The following is a 19,508-nucleotide window of genomic DNA, read 5'->3' on the forward strand; positions in this document are numbered from 1 at the left end:
ATTTTATTTTAAATATATTTCAATTTACGAATATCGATTTAAATCTTTAATTTATTTTAAAAATTAAATTACTTTAAATTTTATATTTATCCACCCATAAACTTCCCCTCCTTGAAAATCGTGTTCGAACATTTAGAATTAGACTAAACTTGAGGTGGAACAGTTGGGTTTAAACTAGCACGATGCTTGTTGTTATTATTTATAGTTCGGCATGTTTTGAAAATATCACCATTAATCTGTTTTATACTATAAATTTTCTGCATTTTTGTCATCAACATTGGTTTTTAAGAAATAATCATCCAAGAAATTTTTATCTTTGAATACTTCAATATCTAGTACAAGAATTAAAAAGTTTTCATCTCTAGTTTGCCAAGTGTCCATGTTTTAATTAAAGTTTATATTTAATTTAGATTTAATTTTAAGTATTGTTGACATATCAATTAGAAGATACCATTTTTTTTCTCCTCTTCCACCATGTTAGATACAAGATGGCTGACCAAGATTAAGAAAACTATTTTATTAAAATTGAAGAAATAAATTACATTGTGAATATATATAGATATACATAATTTTCACGTTATATAATATTATTTTAGAAAATAAATTTGAATGTTATTAAATAAAATAAGTTAAGTCAAAATTATATATGTATATATATAAACGCAATGTAATTCTTTTTTTAATTTAATAAAATAGTTTTTAATCTTACTTGATATAATGTGTTTCTAACATGATGGCAGCGGAAAAAAAGATGGTATCTTCAGATTGATATATCAATGATACTTAATATGAAAACTTAAATTAAATATAAACTTGAATTAAAACATATATACAATTGGCAAACTATGGATAAAAACTATTTTAATTCTTGGACTAGATATTGAAATATTCAAAGATAAAAATTTATTGAATATTTTCTTAAAAACCAACGTTGATGACCAAAATGCAGACCAACCCCAGGCTAAAAAATGTATAACAAAGATTAAAAATATTTACAAAACGTGCCGAACTATATATAGTAATAACAAATATCGTTCTAGTTTCAACTTAATTTTCCACCTCAATTTGTTCGAACACGATTTTCAAGGAGAGGAAAGAGTGGATAAATGTAAAATTTAAAGTATGAATGTTTGAAATAAATTAAAGATTTATATCGATATTCGTAAATTGAAATATATTTAAATCGATATTTGTAAATTGAAATATATTCAAAATAAAATATGATACATAAAATAAATGTTAGAATAAATTGAAATATTCATAAAATATTGAAATAAAATAATGTAAACTCGATGATAGAGATAAAAGAAATTATGAAATCTATATCAAGTTAACACGTTAATGGTATCAATACCGATAACCAAGACGACGACGATGAAGCTAGTACCAAAAAATATATGCAGCTTTTTGACATACAAATAAGATCGATAAACAACCAATCAGACGACTAATTCACTATAACGAATCACAAAGAATTCGCGATTACAAATGACGAAATTAATCCGCTATAACAAATTCGATGATCGCGAAAAACAGATTTCTCATAGAGAGCAATGTTATAGATGTTAAGGAATAATATTTTAATATTAATTTTAAAATAATTTATAATATTCGAATGACCTTTTATAAAATATATCGCGATTTTTACTAACTTATTTTATATAATATTCAAATTTATATTCTAAAATAATATTATATAAAGTGGAAATTATATATATATAAATATAATGTAATTCTTTTTTTAATTTAATAAAATAGTTTAATCTAAATTGCCATCATGTGTTTCCAACATTGTGAAAGGTAAATTTTAATTTCGAAAAGACACAGAATTCTAGCATAGATGAAAATCGGCCTTATTTGATCTAACCTATTAAAATATTAATTGTTTGCCGTGTTCTCCCTTGCTGAATTCATAACAAATATATCATATGTTGATGCGCCTCCATTTAGTAATCACTTTAACCAGTTGAAGGCTTACATATAATTAGAACAATAAAATCTTTTGATAAGTCCACAATAATTGGGCCAAAACCATTTATATACCCTAAAATCAAATAATTTTTATCATATTCAGAGTGGAGCTAGGAATTCCTTTTGCAATGCATTAAAAACTTAACTCACTTGCAAATTTGTACTTATAGAAAACTGATTTCACCTTCTTTTCTTTTTTACAATTTATTATCCACCTGATAAAATATTATTTCCTTCAATCCTTTATATTCCAAAAAAATCCAAATTACAATATTTTAAAAAATCCTTAGTACGATTTATCAAATAAAAAAACCACTAGTCTTATTTAATTTAACATGATTTTCTCATTTGAAAAATAATATGTACATATTAGAAACCAGCTAGAAAAAGAATTTTTGGAGCATTTGCAATTTAACATAAATGTGCCTTCTAGCGTTTACGCCAAATATTATTTCGAACTTAGACTTCTCGCCGAAAATAATGAAATGTTATCAAAATCGAAACCACTGGACATGAAGAGAGCTAAAAAATTAGATGTATATTTAAATATTTTAAACCCTTTCATGAAATTAGACTGATTTTTTATGACCATAAAGTTTTGATGAATATTTTTTATTAATATGGATCTAAATTAGTTAGATTTTTATTATACTTTTAATATTTTCTGACTGGATCAAATTGATCATTCTAAATTGGGCCTTCCAATATTTCAAAATGACGGATTTTTTTTATTATAGAATATTAATATTGGATCAGATTTTATTTTTTAATAATCTATTTGCTTTATAATATATATTTTATTGATATTTTCGGGGGTTATTTTAATACTTACCGACACTCCCATGTTATACCACCTCTATTTCTCGATAAATGTTATATCATGCTAGTTAATTGATCACTATATTAAATTTTTAGTTCAATTATTTACTGTCTCGGTAAATATTTGATTCAATATGTTCATTGTGAAGCCTTTTATTTAATAATCTATGTTTTCTGAAATATTTTTAAAAATTTACTTGTATGATTCAATATTTCTTTAAGCAAGGTAAAGTTTTAAAAAATACTTAATTACTATATTAAAATATAGGCCTTATCGCGTTTTGATAATGATGCTTTTTACAAGAACACTGTGGCCAATCTGATTAAAAGAAAATGCTTAAGCGCAGAATGTTTGCCTCAGCCAGGGAGGCTTTCCAGAGTCGTATTATCCTAAAATAAAAACAAATTTCGTATTACTCCTCAAATTTTAAATTTCGGCATCAATCATAATGATTTATATAATATTTTCGACGATTTATATTTATTAATTTTTTGATAAGAATTATAAGACCCAATATTTTTTTTATGTTTTAAAACAATTTTATACACATATAATGTTTATTAGAAAATAATATTTATTAATTATATAAAAATAAATTATTAAATATTATCACAATGACTAATTTATAAATTAAGAATTATTTTTCCATCATTTTTTCTCGGGATATAATGTTTTCGTCAAAAACTATCATAAAAGTGACTCCTTTGTGCCAATGAACAGTTATTTTTGATGGCTTGAAAATATGTGAATATTGTAAATATTTATATGGTATAATTTGACAATTTCTTAGGTCAGTGTGCAACACTAGTACTCGAAGGTAATGGTGTACTTAATCTTTTAAAAAATATAACAATCCTGGAAGTGATTTAAAAAATAAAATGCTGTCTTTTATTTAAATAAAACAAGAATTCGAATATTATCTATGTTGAACAAATCTGTATATAATAAAAAATTCTATCGATTTAAAAAAAAGCAATTCAGTAGAAAGCCCCTATAATGCCTTTTTTTAATCAAAGTAGTTTACTAATATTAAAAAAAATTTTTAAAACATATATTAAAGATAATTTTATAAACACCATTACCTTCATAATTTTTCTATTTAGGTCATTCCACGTCAAATCGATTACGATTCTACCCTTTGAATTTAGGCAGACCTGCAGAGGTATTATTTGCATGACCAGATTAAACAAAAATTTTCAGGCCTGGCTTGGTATATATATAAATTAAAATAAGGCCCGAATTGGTCTGAGGTGTAATTTTGTATACTAACTAAAGCAGTGTTAAAATTTTAGCATTCTAGCTCTTATATTTTTGGAGATATTAAAAGTCAAAGAAATGACCTATTTATATGCTTATCGATCATCTAAAATTGATTTAAAATAACTGAAACATGAGTTTTTTAAAATTTATTTTACAATATTTAACATTCATCATAAAAATAATTAATAAATTATTATAATAGAATGTAAGATAAAAAAATGATTCTACTTGATTTTTTAAATTTTATAAGCGAATTATCATTTCCTTCAAAATGTATGTTAAAATTAAACTATCGATTTTATGTATACCTTTGACAGTGCATTGCAACTTGCATTTAATAAAACTATTTTACTTTGTTTGTTCATTTATTTTGACTTATGCTGATATTGCAAAAGCGTTATGTGTAAGATCACAGCTGATGATTCTTCATAGCGTGTAATTTTTGAAATACATCGCAACATGGTTTTCAAATTTTATCATAGCGTTACATCACAGCGCTCCATATTTATAAATTATAGCTATTTATTGGCTTGGTAAATAACTCACCGTTTGAACATAACGCGTTTACTATAAATGATGCCTTAGTCTTACTTTTAATTATAATAATGATTCCACGAAAAATGTCTTTACATTAAAAATAAATATGTTCAAATAGTTTAGATGATTTTTATATTTAATTTTAAATAATTTTTTAAATAAATATAAGTTTAATATTAAAAAAATTGAACCCTGAACCCTAAATTTAAGAAAAGGGATCGGGATTGGGTTCAGTAAAATATCGAGGGTTCTAAGTAGGTGGTGTATCGATATTACTTTTTGGAGGCCATTTCGATCCGATTTTACCGATGTTAAATTGATATCAACGATTACCGACCAGATATATCTGATTTTGTATTCTGTAAACATACTAATCGTTTTAATTTTTAATGCATACATCTAGTGTTGCAAAATCGTTTCACCTGAGCCGATTTTTAAAATGGCTAAATCATAATTTTGCCCAGAAAAATATTACGCAGCCTGGATTTTGATCAAAGATAACACAAAGGTTTGGACATCTATTAGCAAAATCTCTAGGCTTAGGCAATATTTATTTGGATAAAATATTGAGTTATACGTTTTTAAAATGAGGCTCAAATGGAACGATTTTGCAATGGCTTTACTATTATATCTACTAATTTCATATACTTCTTAATATTATAACATTTATAATTTAACTATAACATAACATAAGTCATTAATAATATTATAATGATCAGTTATAGTTTATATTTATGAATCTAATATATAAAATATTTTTATTGATAAATTAATTATTTATATGGTACTATTGGGCAATCCCATATTAAATCGATAACTTTTTGGCACCTTTTTTAATTTCAATAAAATTTTGCATATTGAGAGAGAATCATTAGAGAGCATCGAATCCAAAATTTTAGCCTCCTAGTACTCATAAGTTTCTGACATATTAATGGTCAAATTTGTCAAAATGGACCCCTTTTCGAAAAATACGATTTTTTAAAACTGAGATAAAGTAAAAAATAATAATGCTAAAAAAAATTATATTTTTGTAACTCTATTAAAGACCTTTTATTAAATATTAAGGATATTTTTAAAATAATATTGTTACGGTTTTTATTTATTATAAATTTAAAACATGAAAACTCTAGGTTTCGCTTTCCGAATTTGAATTTAATTTTTTCTTATTCAACTAACTTTATATCTATTCATAAAGAAAATTTAAACTTGGGACAGCCATGGGGTTTTTTAATTGCGTTATTATTACCATATTGATAATTTGTAAAAATTAATTGTTTTTATAATAAATGATTAAATTTCCTAAAAAGATAGTTACGATTCCGATATCTCCTACTAGAAAATAATAATTAATTTTTATTTTACAAATATTTCGATACTAATTTTTTTTTCTTATATAATGTATAAATATAAATGTGCAAATCCTTTTAAAGAATCAAAACACTTTAATTATAAAAAGAACCTGCGTAAAGTCATGACGTGGATGACACAATTTCCAAACATTGAGGCGGAGCACTATATTTGTGATAAATGTCGTAAACGTTTATCACAAAAAATATTGAAAATATAAATTCTGATAGCGAATATGAAAATAATATCACCACAGTATCCACATCAATAGATACAATCAATATAACTTTAAAAAAAATTGGAATATCTCCTATTAAGAAAAAAACTAACTGAAAAAAATTATCCAAAAAAAGGATAGTGAAAATATCAAAAGCTATTTCAGATAGTGTTGTCGTGAACGAAGTTCGTTTATTTGAAAAAAATGATGAACGGCATTCCTTTTATTTTTGACGAACTTTGAACGTGAACGCGTTCCTTTTTTATGACGAACGCGTTCGAATTTAATGTTCGTTCAATTTTAAAAATATTTTTTTTATTTATATGAAAAATTTAATATTTCCGAATTTTTTTAAAAAATGTATTATTTATATTTTTTAATCGGCTGTGTATTTCTTTTCACATTTCAATTTTTTTAACAGATAGTTTATTAATTTGAATATTATTGTTTATATTTTAATTTAATAGATTAGCACAAGCATGGATATTATTTAATTCTCATAATCTGATTCTGAAAATCCAAAATCAGATGAATTATAAATACTATGGCCAAATATGATAAATGTTTTACTTTAACATCCTATAAAGGAACTAATCCAATGCTTACCAAGTGTAAAATGTGGCCAAAAAGTATTATATTGTCAAAATCTTCAGGTTTAATTTAAAACGACATTTGATTTTAATATTAATTATTTGATTTTATATGATATGATATAACTAAGTTAAACAATTTGAAGAAATAATGCATTTGGGATATTTGACCCCAACAATAACGATAGTTATTTTAAAATTAAAAAAATTAGTGGCCTCAAATATGGTCAACCATCGATAGACGCCGTGTTAAATGGGATTAATAAAAGGTATTAAACCTATCACTCTCAATTAATTACATATATTTTGTTTTAAAGAGATGTGAACATATATATAAGGATCAATATGTTCTTTCTGCAATTATACATCCAGCATCCAAACTTCAATGGCCATAGATAAAACTTCCACAGAAAGAACCTATTAAAATAAACTTATAGCGTTATTGAAAAAAATGCTTTGAAAACCCTAGAGAACTGTTAATTTCGAGATATACTTTTTTTTTGTCGAGAGTAGAGAATGGATGAGGAGGATAACTTATCTCAATTTTTTGCAAATAACAAAACAATATGTTTTTAATTAATTCTCCGCGTTAAAAGAGCTGTTTATTAAGTATAATACCGCAATCCCCTCATCTGCCCCTGTAGAGCGTTTTTAGGCTAATGCCGTATTAACTGCCAAGTGTTCTTGTCTATCAGATAAATATTTTGAAAACAATTGTTATTAAAATTTAATAAGAAAAATTTTTTATAAATAAAAATATCTTTTTATTCGCTATATTATATTTTATTTATAATTATATTATCAAAATAAAACTATATTATTTTTTAACATGGCTAAAATATATTGTATTAAAAAATATAAGTTTATTTATATTAAATTTAATTTAAAAAAAATTTATCATAAAATTTTGAACGGTTTTATGAACGTGAACGCGTTCCTTTTTTTTGAACATGAACTTGAACGCGTTCGATTTTTGATGAACGTTGAACGCGTTCGATTTTTTTAGAAATGTTTACAGCACTAATTTCAGAAATAATTAACAATCCGAATCGGATACAAAAGGCAATCCAGGAAAAAAAGAATGCATATCTATCATTGAAAAAGTGGAACAAGTGAATTTTTAGATAAATTAGGATAATTATAATTTCATATTATTGTGTTTATCATTATTGTGTTTTGTATCCGATTCTGGATTGTTAATTATTATATGTGAAATAGCTTTTGATATTTTTAGTATCTTTTTTTGGATAATTTTTGTCAGTTAGTTTTTTTTCTTAATAGGAGATATTTCAATTTCGTTTAAGTTATATTGATTGTATCTATTGATGTGGATACTGTGGTGATATTATTTATATATTCGCTATCAGAATTTATATTTTCAATATTTTTTGTGATAAACCTTTACGAAATTTATCACAAGTATAGTGCTCCGCCTCAATGTTTGAAAATTGTGTCATCCACGTCATGAATTTACGCAGGTTCTTTTTGTAATTAAAGTGTTTTGATTCTTTAAAAGGATTTGCGCATTTATATTTATACATTATAAATAATTTAAAGAAAAAAAAAATTTATTATCGAAATATGTAAAATAAAAATTAATATCAGGGCAGGTGCATGAAAACTGGCTTTTATCTTTCAACAATTATTATATTTTCTTTTAGGATATATCAGATTCGTAACTATCTCTTTAGGAAATTTATTCATTTATTATAAAAACAACTAATTTTTACAAGATATCAATATAGTAATAATAATAAGTAAGCCTATCAAACGACCTAAATAATATTTTTTCATGATATTATCTTATTATTTATGTTTGAAAATGGAAAAAAGTTCAAAAAAATAATTTTAACAAAACGCGTTATTTTATAAAAGATCGCCATCTATTTTTAAAATATATTTATTTAAATCGCAATAACTAAAAAAACCCATGGCTGTCCCAAGTTAAAATTTTTTTTCATGAATAAATATAATGTTAGTGAATAAGAAAATATTAAATTCAAATTTGAAAAGCGAAACCTGGAGTTTTCATGTTTTAAATTTATAACGTTATTAAAAATCTCGACAATATTATTTAAAAAAAATCTTTAATATTTAATAAAAGACCTTTAATAGAGTTATAAATGACATATAATTTTTATTTCTAGCATCATTATTTTTTACTTATTTCAATTTTAAAAAATCGTATTTTTTGAAAAAAGGGGCATTTTTGGTACTTTTGTCTAGTGTTATTAAACGGCTCGTTTTGAGCGGATTTTTAAAAACGGCTAACTCGATATTTAAGCCAAAAAAATAATTGCCTTAGCCTAGATTTTGATAATATATGTCTTGACCTTTGTTCCTTCTATGAACAAAATCTTCAGGCTTGAGTAATATTTTTTTGGATGAAATACTGAGTTAGCCGTTTTTAAAAATCGACTCAAAACAAGCAGTTAACAACATTACTTTTGACCATTAATATCTCAGAAAACTAGGAGGCTAAAATTTTAGATTCGATGCTTTCTAATGATATCCTCTCAGTATGCAAAATTTGATCGAAATTAAAAAGGTCGGGCCGAAAAGTTATTGATTTGGTATGGAATTACCCTATTAATCCATTCCATAATAAGTAATAAACAAATATATTATGAAATTTGAAATTAATTTTTTGAAAATTAAGACGCCATTTTATCAGATCAGATCGTAAAATTTTATAATATGGACCGATAACCGATATTTTTAAAAAGATGAAATATCGCTCTGATCCGATCTAATAAAAAATATTGGAACATCCCTTGTTCTAAGGGTTCTAGTTTAGGGTTCACAACCCTGGTTCAAACCTTTTTAGAGGTTTGAACCAAACCGATATTATTTTTTATGAATCGAATCTGAACCGTTATTTTTATTAGAACCTAACCGATATTAGATTCGGTATGGATCACTTTTTTTAGATGATAAACACCATTGTTTATTTTATTTAAAAATGTGTCTAAAATGTGGGTTAAATTTTGTACTAACATACAAAATCGATTTTAAAAAGGTGAGATAAATTATAACCTAGTAGTGTTGTTAAACGGCTCGATTTGAGCCGATTTTTAAAAACGGCTAACTCAACATTATAGCCAGGAAAATATTGCCTAAGTATCGAGATCTTGCCAATAGATTTTCGATCCTATGTGCCATCTATGAGCAAAATCTTTAAGCTTGCATAATATTTTTCTGAATAAAATATTGAGTTAGCCGTTTTTAAAAATCGGCTCAAATTGAGCCGTTTAACAACACTATAACTTAGCATGAATGAATGGGTGGGTCATTACTTGACAAATCAACCACGATTCGGTCGACCCTCTTGGATTTATTAAAATTTGGTAAGTAAATAAAGGTTAATGTAGCTAAGAAAAAGGCAAAATTTTAGCCTTCTAATATTTAAATTTTTGGAGATATTTCAAAGTGGCAAAAATGATGTATTTTACCATTATCATTATCTGCCTTCATTCAATTAAGGATATCTTAAAAAAACTACATAATGGTAAATAACAAATTTAATATCAAAATTACGTACAAAGATTATTCTTGTTTATAAATTTTTTTTGATTTTTCCAATTTCCGGCCATTTTATTTAATAAAACTAAAAACAATTTTTTTGGAAATAATACGAACCTTCATTTTTATAAAAAATTTAGTAGACATTATTAAACTCTTCCTTTATATTTATAAAAAAATCAGTCTGGAACGTGACCACATTTAGAAAAGTGTATTAATTGTATAAAATTATATATTAATCAGCTTTTAATAGTTTTTCTTAAACCATTTTTTATATAATTTAAAAGATTATTCATCTTATAAGTGAAAAGAACAATAAATGAGAGTTTCAATCAATTGTAGGAATTGCTTATTGATAAAAGATATTCAATTTATAATTTATTATAAAATTATTTGCCCATATAACATATATTTAATGAATATTAATAAAATATGTTTAACCAAGTTTAGATTTCTTGAATATATGAATCAGAATCTTGTGCATTTCACATATGACGCCCTAAATATTAAAAAAAATTGATATAATATAAATTTAAAAATCGAATATATAACTAACTTTTAAAAGATTCTAATTTTTTGGTAGCATATTTACTTTCTTGTGACAACTATGGCTAATAGCAGTTAACGGTGAAAGTAATGTTAAGATATGACATTTTGGCAAGTGCAAACTTTTATATAATTCTTCCTGCTTTTCATTTTTTAAAACAAAGGCTAACCACCAATTAGAATCATGAACACACGTAATGTATCCTGATTTCCAAGATTATATTTCATTATATGATAAATATTCAAGTGTTTCTAATAAATCCGAATACATTCTACTTCTAAATAGACGTGGAGCTGTCGGAATCACTGTGTAAATTTTCTGTGTTCCAGGTATCGGTCTAGTTTTTGAAAATCTTTCTCTGAGTAATATCATAATTTTTTTGGGTCATATATTCAAAATATATGCTATTAATATTATCTTTAACGTCGTAAAATTCATGATGCTGTTATTTGCTCTGAGTAAGGTCTTTGTACACTTTCTAGCGGCTAATCTTTTAACAATGCCGCCAATCCCATCACAAGCATTTTTCCCGTGTGTTCTATAGATAAATATTATTCATTAATAAAATTTTTTAAATGGACCCATCAGAATAATAATAAATTTTATTTGGCATATAAAATTTATTAATTAAAAAATTTACCAATGTTTTTTGGAAATAATGTACTGCTATTGTGTTATGTTGCAAAGATTGGTATTATTACGTAATTTAGGCAGGAAATATTGGCAAAATTATCTTTATAATAAATAATAAAAGGATGAACAGTGAATTGAGCCCTATTTTAATGATAACTTTGTACTTCATCATGAAGTAAAAAGAATAATTTTGTAAAAAATCACATAAAATTAAATATTAGCCTTCAACTAAGTTCAATTTTATTTTGATATAATGATTGTTGCGTTGAAATAAAAGAATGGGGTAATAAAGATTCCATTTTTTCAAAAAAGGCATTGATAAATTCATCTACTGACTTGGTGATTGTTTCAAGAGTAATTCTATCTATAGATAGCCATTGTCTGTATGTTAAAAATTGATATCCTTAGAAAGAAATAATATTTCTATTTGTTTGTGTAAATGTTTTTACCCTGGACAATTTAACATCTGCCCATATAACAGTAGGTTGAGGTGTATTACAATATTAAGGGTAAAATATGTTTGCATGTTTTAAAGGGCAACATATCATCTTTGGTCAAATTAGATAAATTTGTCTTATGATCATTAATTTAAAATTTTGGTGGTCATTTATTGTTATTTATAAGTAGGGCTATATGATATTAAGTAAAAATAGGCTTTAGAAATTTGATCAAATATTTTTATTGTTTTGGGTTATTTTATGATGATGATATTTATTTTGTACATAATTTCATAATAACAATAAATTATTATTTGTAATGTTTTAAAAATATCAAATTATTTTAAAAGAGTAGCAAAAAATTTGATATTATTTTTGGCGCCATATATGAAATACACAAGAATTTATATATTCAAGAACTCTAAACTTAGTTGAACATATTTTATTAATATTTATTATATATATGTTATATGGGCAAAAATAATTTTATAATAAATTATATATAATATTTCTATAATTGATGGAAACTCCAATTTATTGTTATTTTTACTTACAAGATAAATAATCTTTTAAATTATATCATATAGCAAAAAAAACTATTGAAAACTGATTAATATATGATTTTATAAAAAATATATACACTTTTCTAAATATTTTTATCAATTTTGAGAAAGCAGGTCATGTCTGACCGATTGGAAGAATTTAATAATGATAAAAAATGAAGGTCATATTAAAATTGTTTTTAGTTCTATTAAATAAAATGCCCAGAAATTGTAACAATCAAAAAAAATTCCATTAACTATAATCTTAGCATGTAATTTTGATATTAAATTTGTTATTTACCATTATGTAGTTTTAAGATATACTTAATTGAATGAAGGCAGATAATGTTAAAATTGTCATTTTTACGACCTTGAACTCGAATATCTCCAAAAATATAAATGTTACAAGGCTAAAATTTTGGCTATTTCTTAATTACAATAACCATTTTCTTGCCTACCAAATTTTAAAAAAATGAAAGGCGTCAGCTATTCCTTAATTACAATAACCATTTTTTTGCCTACCAAATTTTAAAAAAATCAAAAGGGGTCAACCAAAGATCTCACTTTTTTTGCTCATTTATAAATTGTATATAATTAAAATATTGCTGATTTGGGTTTCAAGTCTCCCTAATTAACTTTTAAAATTTCTGGTCACTTAGAAACATTAGATCAATGTTTAAAATTGTATAAGAATTAATAATAAAAACTTACAAAATTGCAGCCATATAAAAATGCCTGTATTATTCCAGCTATAAAATACGCACAATTTAAATTGCCTTTATCTTTTGGGACAGATATATATTTGTTAACAAAACTTTCCTTTTCAATGATGTAATCTATTTTATAAAAGAACAATATTCAGTCTAATATTTTTTATATAAGGTTAAGTTTTTAAATGGTAAATTTTTGTGGATTTATAATGAAGGAATAAATATCCTCATAATTAAAAAGCTAATTAGAACAATGTTAATGATGCAAATAATTTTTTTAAATAGAGTTTTCTAATGTTTAAGCATAAATTATATGAGATACATGTATTTTCATTATCATTTGCATGCTCCAATTTTTCAGCTTCTTTGTCAAATAATTGCTATTATAAAGTTAGATAAAGAGGTTTGTATAATTTTATAAATTACCTTCCATAAATTATTTTTGATATAAATCAATAAAGGTACCAACTTAATATCCCTTTTGTAATTTTTCTCTCTAATATACATGAGTTCTAAATATCTTTGACCAACTCTATAACCCATATCAGCCAATCTTTAAAAAAAAAAGATTAATATTTTAAATTATGTCAAATATTACAATATTAAAGATATATGTTTTGGTAGAACATACATGCTTTCACTTATTCATCAAACTGAAGAAATTATAGCAAACTCTTTGAGGAAAACAGGGGTATGCCAATATATCAGTTAAGATTTAAGAAGTTTAAAATTTTGTAGATAAGCACAAGCACAATACTAGTTAAAGAAGGGATTTGTAAAAGTTTTAATTATGTATAAGAATTAAATGGATATTTCACAAATAATATGAAGTTTTCAGCCTATAAAATATCTTAAGGTTGTTATTAATTTAAATAACACTAAGTTTAGTGCATAAAGAAAAGAAATGACATAAAAAAAGTAATTTGATTTTTTAATATAAAACTATCCTCTTTGCAAGACCTCATAGGTAGCATTTTAAAAAAAAATGATTTCAATGCAGAAAGGTGTATTTATAGATTCCCTATCACGAAAAAGCTTGAATATTAATTAGAAATGCATTTATTTATCAGCATTTAAAAATATCCACACAAAAAATATATTTTATGAAAACATATTTTAAAGCACAGACATGATAATATAAATAATTTTATAATTAGAAACATATTTTTTTATCACAATCAAATTTTTCTAATATAATAAGATTAAAATATTTTTTTTATCTGCTTAACATATTTAAAAATTCACCTATGAAGTCTTAGTAAGGACGATGTAATAATTATTCTAAATAAACTTTTGCTGCAACTCAATAACAGAATTTGAACGATTTTGACTATATTGCACCATTTCGGAAAATAATAAATAAAAGGTTGATATGGCCATCTACATAATATATTAAATGATATAAATATGTGCTATGATACATCAGATCTAAGTTTAGTTATTGGTTTATCTAATATGGTTATTTTTGAACTATACTTATATGCCATCCCGAAAATAAAGGAAATTTTTTAAAAAAAAATACTTGACACCTGTAAATTTAACATGTCACACATGAAAGAAAAAGTTAAGTTTATAATGGGTAAAATATACTCCGAAAAAAGGTGGGACATAATATCTTGGACACATATATAACTTGTTTTATTGTTGAAAGTGATGATCAAATACTTCTCCATTTTTTAAAACGATAAAAAATAGCACACTACTTTTTTAAAACGGGCGACATGGCAGTATCGCGATACTTTTTTATGAGTAGCTAAGCAATACATTATCAGTTATTTAAACATGGAAATTAAAATATAATAATCAAAATAACTATTTTATAATCAAGTTTAAATTTAAATTAATTGAATTCAGTGACGAAGGTCCATAGAAGCAAGAGAAGCATTTCTTCCCTTGTAAATATCTAAATATTCTTAAATAAAATATGCTAAGTTTAAATAATAGTGTTCTTACTACGTTAAAAGAATTAATATTATTTTTATTACATTATTTTACCACCTACAAATTATTTTTATTATTTTAAAAAAATTATTTTTTTACTACGTTGAAAAACGAACTATGAACACATGCGGAAAGGACAATCTAAGCCCTAGCTGGTGGGGGGGGGGGTAGGGTAAGGGGTAAATGAATTAACGAAGGAGGTGAAGATGGGAACAGCTCATCGATATTGTGGAAGCCAAAAGCACCTCAAATAATTGCAGCAATATTTGTAGTATTCACGTGACATCCATGATATGGAACTCTGGATGAACGACATAGAAAACTAAATAGGATCCAACGATCATGGAGAAGAATTTAAAAGCTAGGAATACAGAAAAACTGAACAGCTAAAAGACGAAATCGACCCTCGCACTGTCAAAATCAAACTTTCTACGGTACCCGTCTCAGTTCAAGGCTTGTTAGATGCCATTTCTTCTCAAGAATATGTGATTTGCTCTATGTCTTCCCCTTTCCGGGAGGGTCAATGGATAGAGGACCTATACAAATGGTTAACTGAATCCATTGCAAGCAAACATAAAACCAAGCTGAAAGAGGAATGGCATTTGACCCTTTTAAAGAGCCCATGAGCAATCAGATGGACGACAATGTCATGATGAAGCATACTCTTTTGGTTAGGATTTGAAAAAGATAAGGATACGTTAGAATAGATTACGACTAAACAAGCAAGTTAAAAATATAAATAAAAACGATATCCTCTAAATTATATATTCATTTAAAAGAACGAAGGGAAAACACCAAAAAACAAAAACAAGTGGAAAAACCGGAGATTGACAGAGTTAGGTGGTCAAAGTACGAATTAAACCTTAATATTTGGGTATTATGTGAAGTTTAAAAATGAGGATATGTTGAGAAGTCAGCAATCAGATTCATCACCTAAGGTGGATGATATTTGTATTTTGATATATATATTGTGTTAATACTTCATAATTTCGAAAATTAAGTAAATTGATGTAAATTCTTTGGATTTTAGTTTTTTTAAAAAATTCTTTTTAATACTAGATGATTGATTTGATTTTATATTTATTTTAAACGTCTCAATCAATATACACTGTAAATTAATATATATGTTAGCGTCATTATATTTTTTCCGTCTATGTGTATTTTCTAAACTTAAAATTATTGAACTCGTTTTTTAAATTTTAAAAATCTGATTTCAAGGGAAACATGTTCCAGTATTTTTAAAATACCTTTCTCATTAATTGGAGATTTGCCGCCTAATCTTTAAATCATTTAATTTACATAAAAAATCTATAAAAAACCTAATATAAATTTTATTAAGTTCAAAGGTTTATTGCAAAATTGTCTGAAATTCATATGATAGGTGTTAAAATATGATGGAATACATTTCCGGTAAAATCAGATTTAATTTAAAAAACAGTCTCCACAAATGATTTAAATCTGAAACATTAACACATTGCCGGAGGAACACATTGAAGCTAACAAATATATAGAGAGAGCATAAATATAATCAAATAAAAGACAATTCTGTTCCTCTTCAAAATTTTAATTTATGATAAAAATATAAAATAAATTTCTAAAGTCTTATTACTATTGAAGCCATTTCTAAAGTCTAATTTGCATAGACCTTATAAAACTAAAATTTATATGTGTGCAACGTGAAAGGTCATTTCGCAATCACCTTTGACTCTGGAAATTAATCGAATATAGCTATATCTCATTTTTTGGGGATCCGATACGGAAAGAGTTAGAGTTGGGGAAAATTCATCAATAAGGATATTATCAAAATTGAACACTTTTTCTTAATAGAAATCGATAAATTTTTAAAAACTCATTAGATCTAACCGTAAAAGCGTTAGGAGAAATTGTAATTGAAATTATTTATGTGAGATGTTAAGAACTTTAAAATAAATTGTCGGGCAGCTATAGGGATTCGAAAGCAATTATAGTTGGCTAAAAAATCTATGTTATAGTTTTAGGCGGAAAAGTAAAATTTATATTTAGGTAAACTAAATATAAAAGATGCAATGTATATAAAAGACTGATATTATTGAGTTAGATTAAAATATTTGAATGTAAATTATTGGCTAAAAGAATCAATATTGCGGCTTAATAACGTAGAGATCTTTATCAAGTAAAATTGAAAGATAATAAAAGGTATATGATGAATTTGTAATGAAATATGAAAAAAATAATATATATAATGTATATAAAGATTTTTGTTTAATTAATGTTCCTTTGATGTTCAGAATAAATTTATAAAAAAATCTATAAAATCTGTTAAAAAAAATAAAGGTTAAAATAAAATTGAATACATTGAAGTAAGTTATTTCAATTTTATAATGATTATATGTAAGTTTTTGGAAACAATTATAAAAATAAGTTGTTGTAGAAAATAAAAATTCAATTGGACAATTGTAGCCGCTATTAAAAATTTGATTAAGCTTAATGGAATAAAAGTTGAACTTATTATGTATTTCCTTTATTGAGAGAATTTCGAATTGATATTTTAGAGTTTAATAGGAGTTTATTGATTTCCTTTTCTATATAATTATTTGTTTAAGATTGTTTGAAGGCTTTTAACTTTTTAACAATATGATCAATATAATGTATGATTGTATACATGGATTGCCCTTACAGGCAAATAATTTTGAGCCTAACTTTCTATATCAGATAAGTGTTAAATTATGGTATATTGGTTTGATATTTAGTGTTTGCTGCTATTATGGGATTGAGATTGATAGATATATTTCAGGTTTGGTGAAACTTATCTATTCAGTAAATTCAATATTTTATAAAATAAATTTCGTGAATATTATCAGTTGTTTGTGATTTAAATTTGAAGTGGCAAATTTTGTATAATAAAAAAAATTACATTAAAAATACTGAATTATGTAAATAATTTATAACTTGCAATGCAACTAATTACTTTTGAAATATTGTAAATAGTTACTTTAAATGTAACTAGTAATTGTATTTTTTTTAGGAATGACTAGAATTGTTAGCTCTTTTACATAGTAACTTTTAAAACAACACTAGTAATGTTTCCCTCAAACAATTTATATCGAAAGAGGTAATTAGTTTATCAGAAAAAGTACAAGTGAGATCTTATCATAATATTCATATATAAACATTTTGATTAATAATTTATGTTATAATAACTTATAAGCAACTAAATATTATCGATGCCTCGTATAATCTCTGGGGTAATTGAGAATGGGTCTTATTAGATTTTGTAATATAGTAGATTTAATCTTAAATTGTATCGCAATAATTAGTTAAATGCTCCCACCCCCCTCCAAATATGTAATTTCTGATTTTTTAAAAAATATTCTTTTTTTTACACATAAAATAAAAACATTTTTATTTTATTATTTTCGATAAATAAGAAATCAATAAAAAATAAAGTTTAAGGGAAAGGGAAAATGGTTATAAAATAATTTATAAAAAAAATGATTTTTTAAATAAAAAAAAACATTTTTTTAATTGCTTTTTTCTTTTAACCAATTGTCTTTATGACACTATGAATATTATTTTATTTATGCATTGATTTTTTTTCGTAAGTTTCTCCCGGTAAATAGGATAAATAGAATTTAAAATTTTCAAATCAATAAATCTTTATATAAATTTTTAAAAGTAATCATTTTAAAAGACTATAAATTATTTAATAAAAGATTATGAATTTATTTAATTATTTATTAGATTTCATGTAAAAAAAATTATCATAAAACTATGCATCGTCAACACGATTTTAGTGTTCCAGACATAACTGGATTGGATCTTTCTCATTTGACCGAGGAAGAAAAAATAAAAATATTCGAAGTTATGGAACGGGCTCATGCAATGAAAGCTAAAATTTCATACGAAAATAATAACTACGAAAGTAACGTTGTCGACATATATAATAATAATGGTTCACCAACTGATGCGAATATTTTTTTTAATGAATCTCATGAACATAAAAGTGATCATGAAGATTTTCGAAATGGAAAACTTCCCCATTCAAATTCTTCCTCGGAGGGTCAAGGTAATCCCAAATTCGACCGAAATGATTTGTAAGAGCTTATTCTTAAAGAATTATTTATTTTTTTAAAGAAAATATCAGTTAGAAAGTAATCAAGGGGGTAGAGGGTGGGAGTATTAACACTAACCCTACAAATTAATCTCAACCAAATATTGTTTGATGCAATTTTAAGCAATCTCTTTTTATTTATCAAAATTTACTATAATTGGGAACAGTAGCGTACGCAGGAATTTGGTGTGGGGGGGGGGGGGGTAATTAAAATTTTTCAAAATAAAATTATTGTTATTTAAAAATATCGAGCATAAATTTATTAGGACTAATATCTATTTCTAATATACAAATTTAAATTAATATATGAATAATAAAAAATTAAATATATAAACCGATATAAA

The 19,508-nt window shown here is 24.7% G+C and overlaps 3 protein-coding genes across 4 annotated transcripts in view; 2 read left to right on the forward strand and 1 right to left on the reverse strand.

Annotated features, from left to right (window-relative positions):
- Positions 1-3,334, forward strand: part of LOC135923792 (cyclin-Y-like protein 1) — a 29,350-nt gene extending 26,016 nt beyond the window's left edge. For both annotated transcript variants that reach the window (XM_065458737.1, XM_065458736.1), the window contains exons 9-10: positions 2,345-2,507; positions 3,059-3,334. In XM_065458737.1, the coding sequence (XP_065314809.1) occupies positions 2,345-2,507; positions 3,059-3,184 (289 nt within the window). In that variant the 3' untranslated portion in view covers positions 3,185-3,334. The remainder of the gene's footprint in view (positions 1-2,344; positions 2,508-3,058) is intronic.
- Positions 3,280-14,654, reverse strand: LOC135923795 (trafficking protein particle complex subunit 5-like). The gene is made up of 6 exons (XM_065458741.1): positions 14,555-14,654; positions 14,425-14,513; positions 13,560-13,686; positions 13,456-13,513; positions 13,135-13,259; positions 3,280-3,524 (listed from the first exon to the last, which is right to left on the reverse strand). The coding sequence occupies exons 1-6, from the start codon at positions 14,618-14,620 to the stop codon at positions 3,429-3,431; spliced, it is 561 nt and encodes a 186-aa protein (XP_065314813.1). The 5' UTR covers positions 14,621-14,654; the 3' UTR covers positions 3,280-3,428.
- A 4,155-nt stretch (positions 14,655-18,809) lies between these two features.
- Positions 18,810-19,508, forward strand: part of LOC135924165 (uncharacterized) — a 50,779-nt gene continuing 50,080 nt past the window's right edge. The window contains exon 1 of the mRNA XM_065459214.1: positions 18,810-19,147. Coding sequence (XP_065315286.1) covers positions 18,825-19,147 — 323 coding nt within the window. The 5' untranslated portion in view covers positions 18,810-18,824. The remainder of the gene's footprint in view (positions 19,148-19,508) is intronic.

The sequence above is a fragment of the Gordionus sp. m RMFG-2023 genome, chromosome 2, assembly GCF_954871325.1.
Source record: "Gordionus sp. m RMFG-2023 chromosome 2, tfGorSpeb1-WG-v2, whole genome shotgun sequence".
NCBI classification, from domain to species: domain Eukaryota; kingdom Metazoa; phylum Nematomorpha; class Gordioida; order Chordodea; family Parachordodidae; genus Gordionus; species Gordionus sp. m RMFG-2023.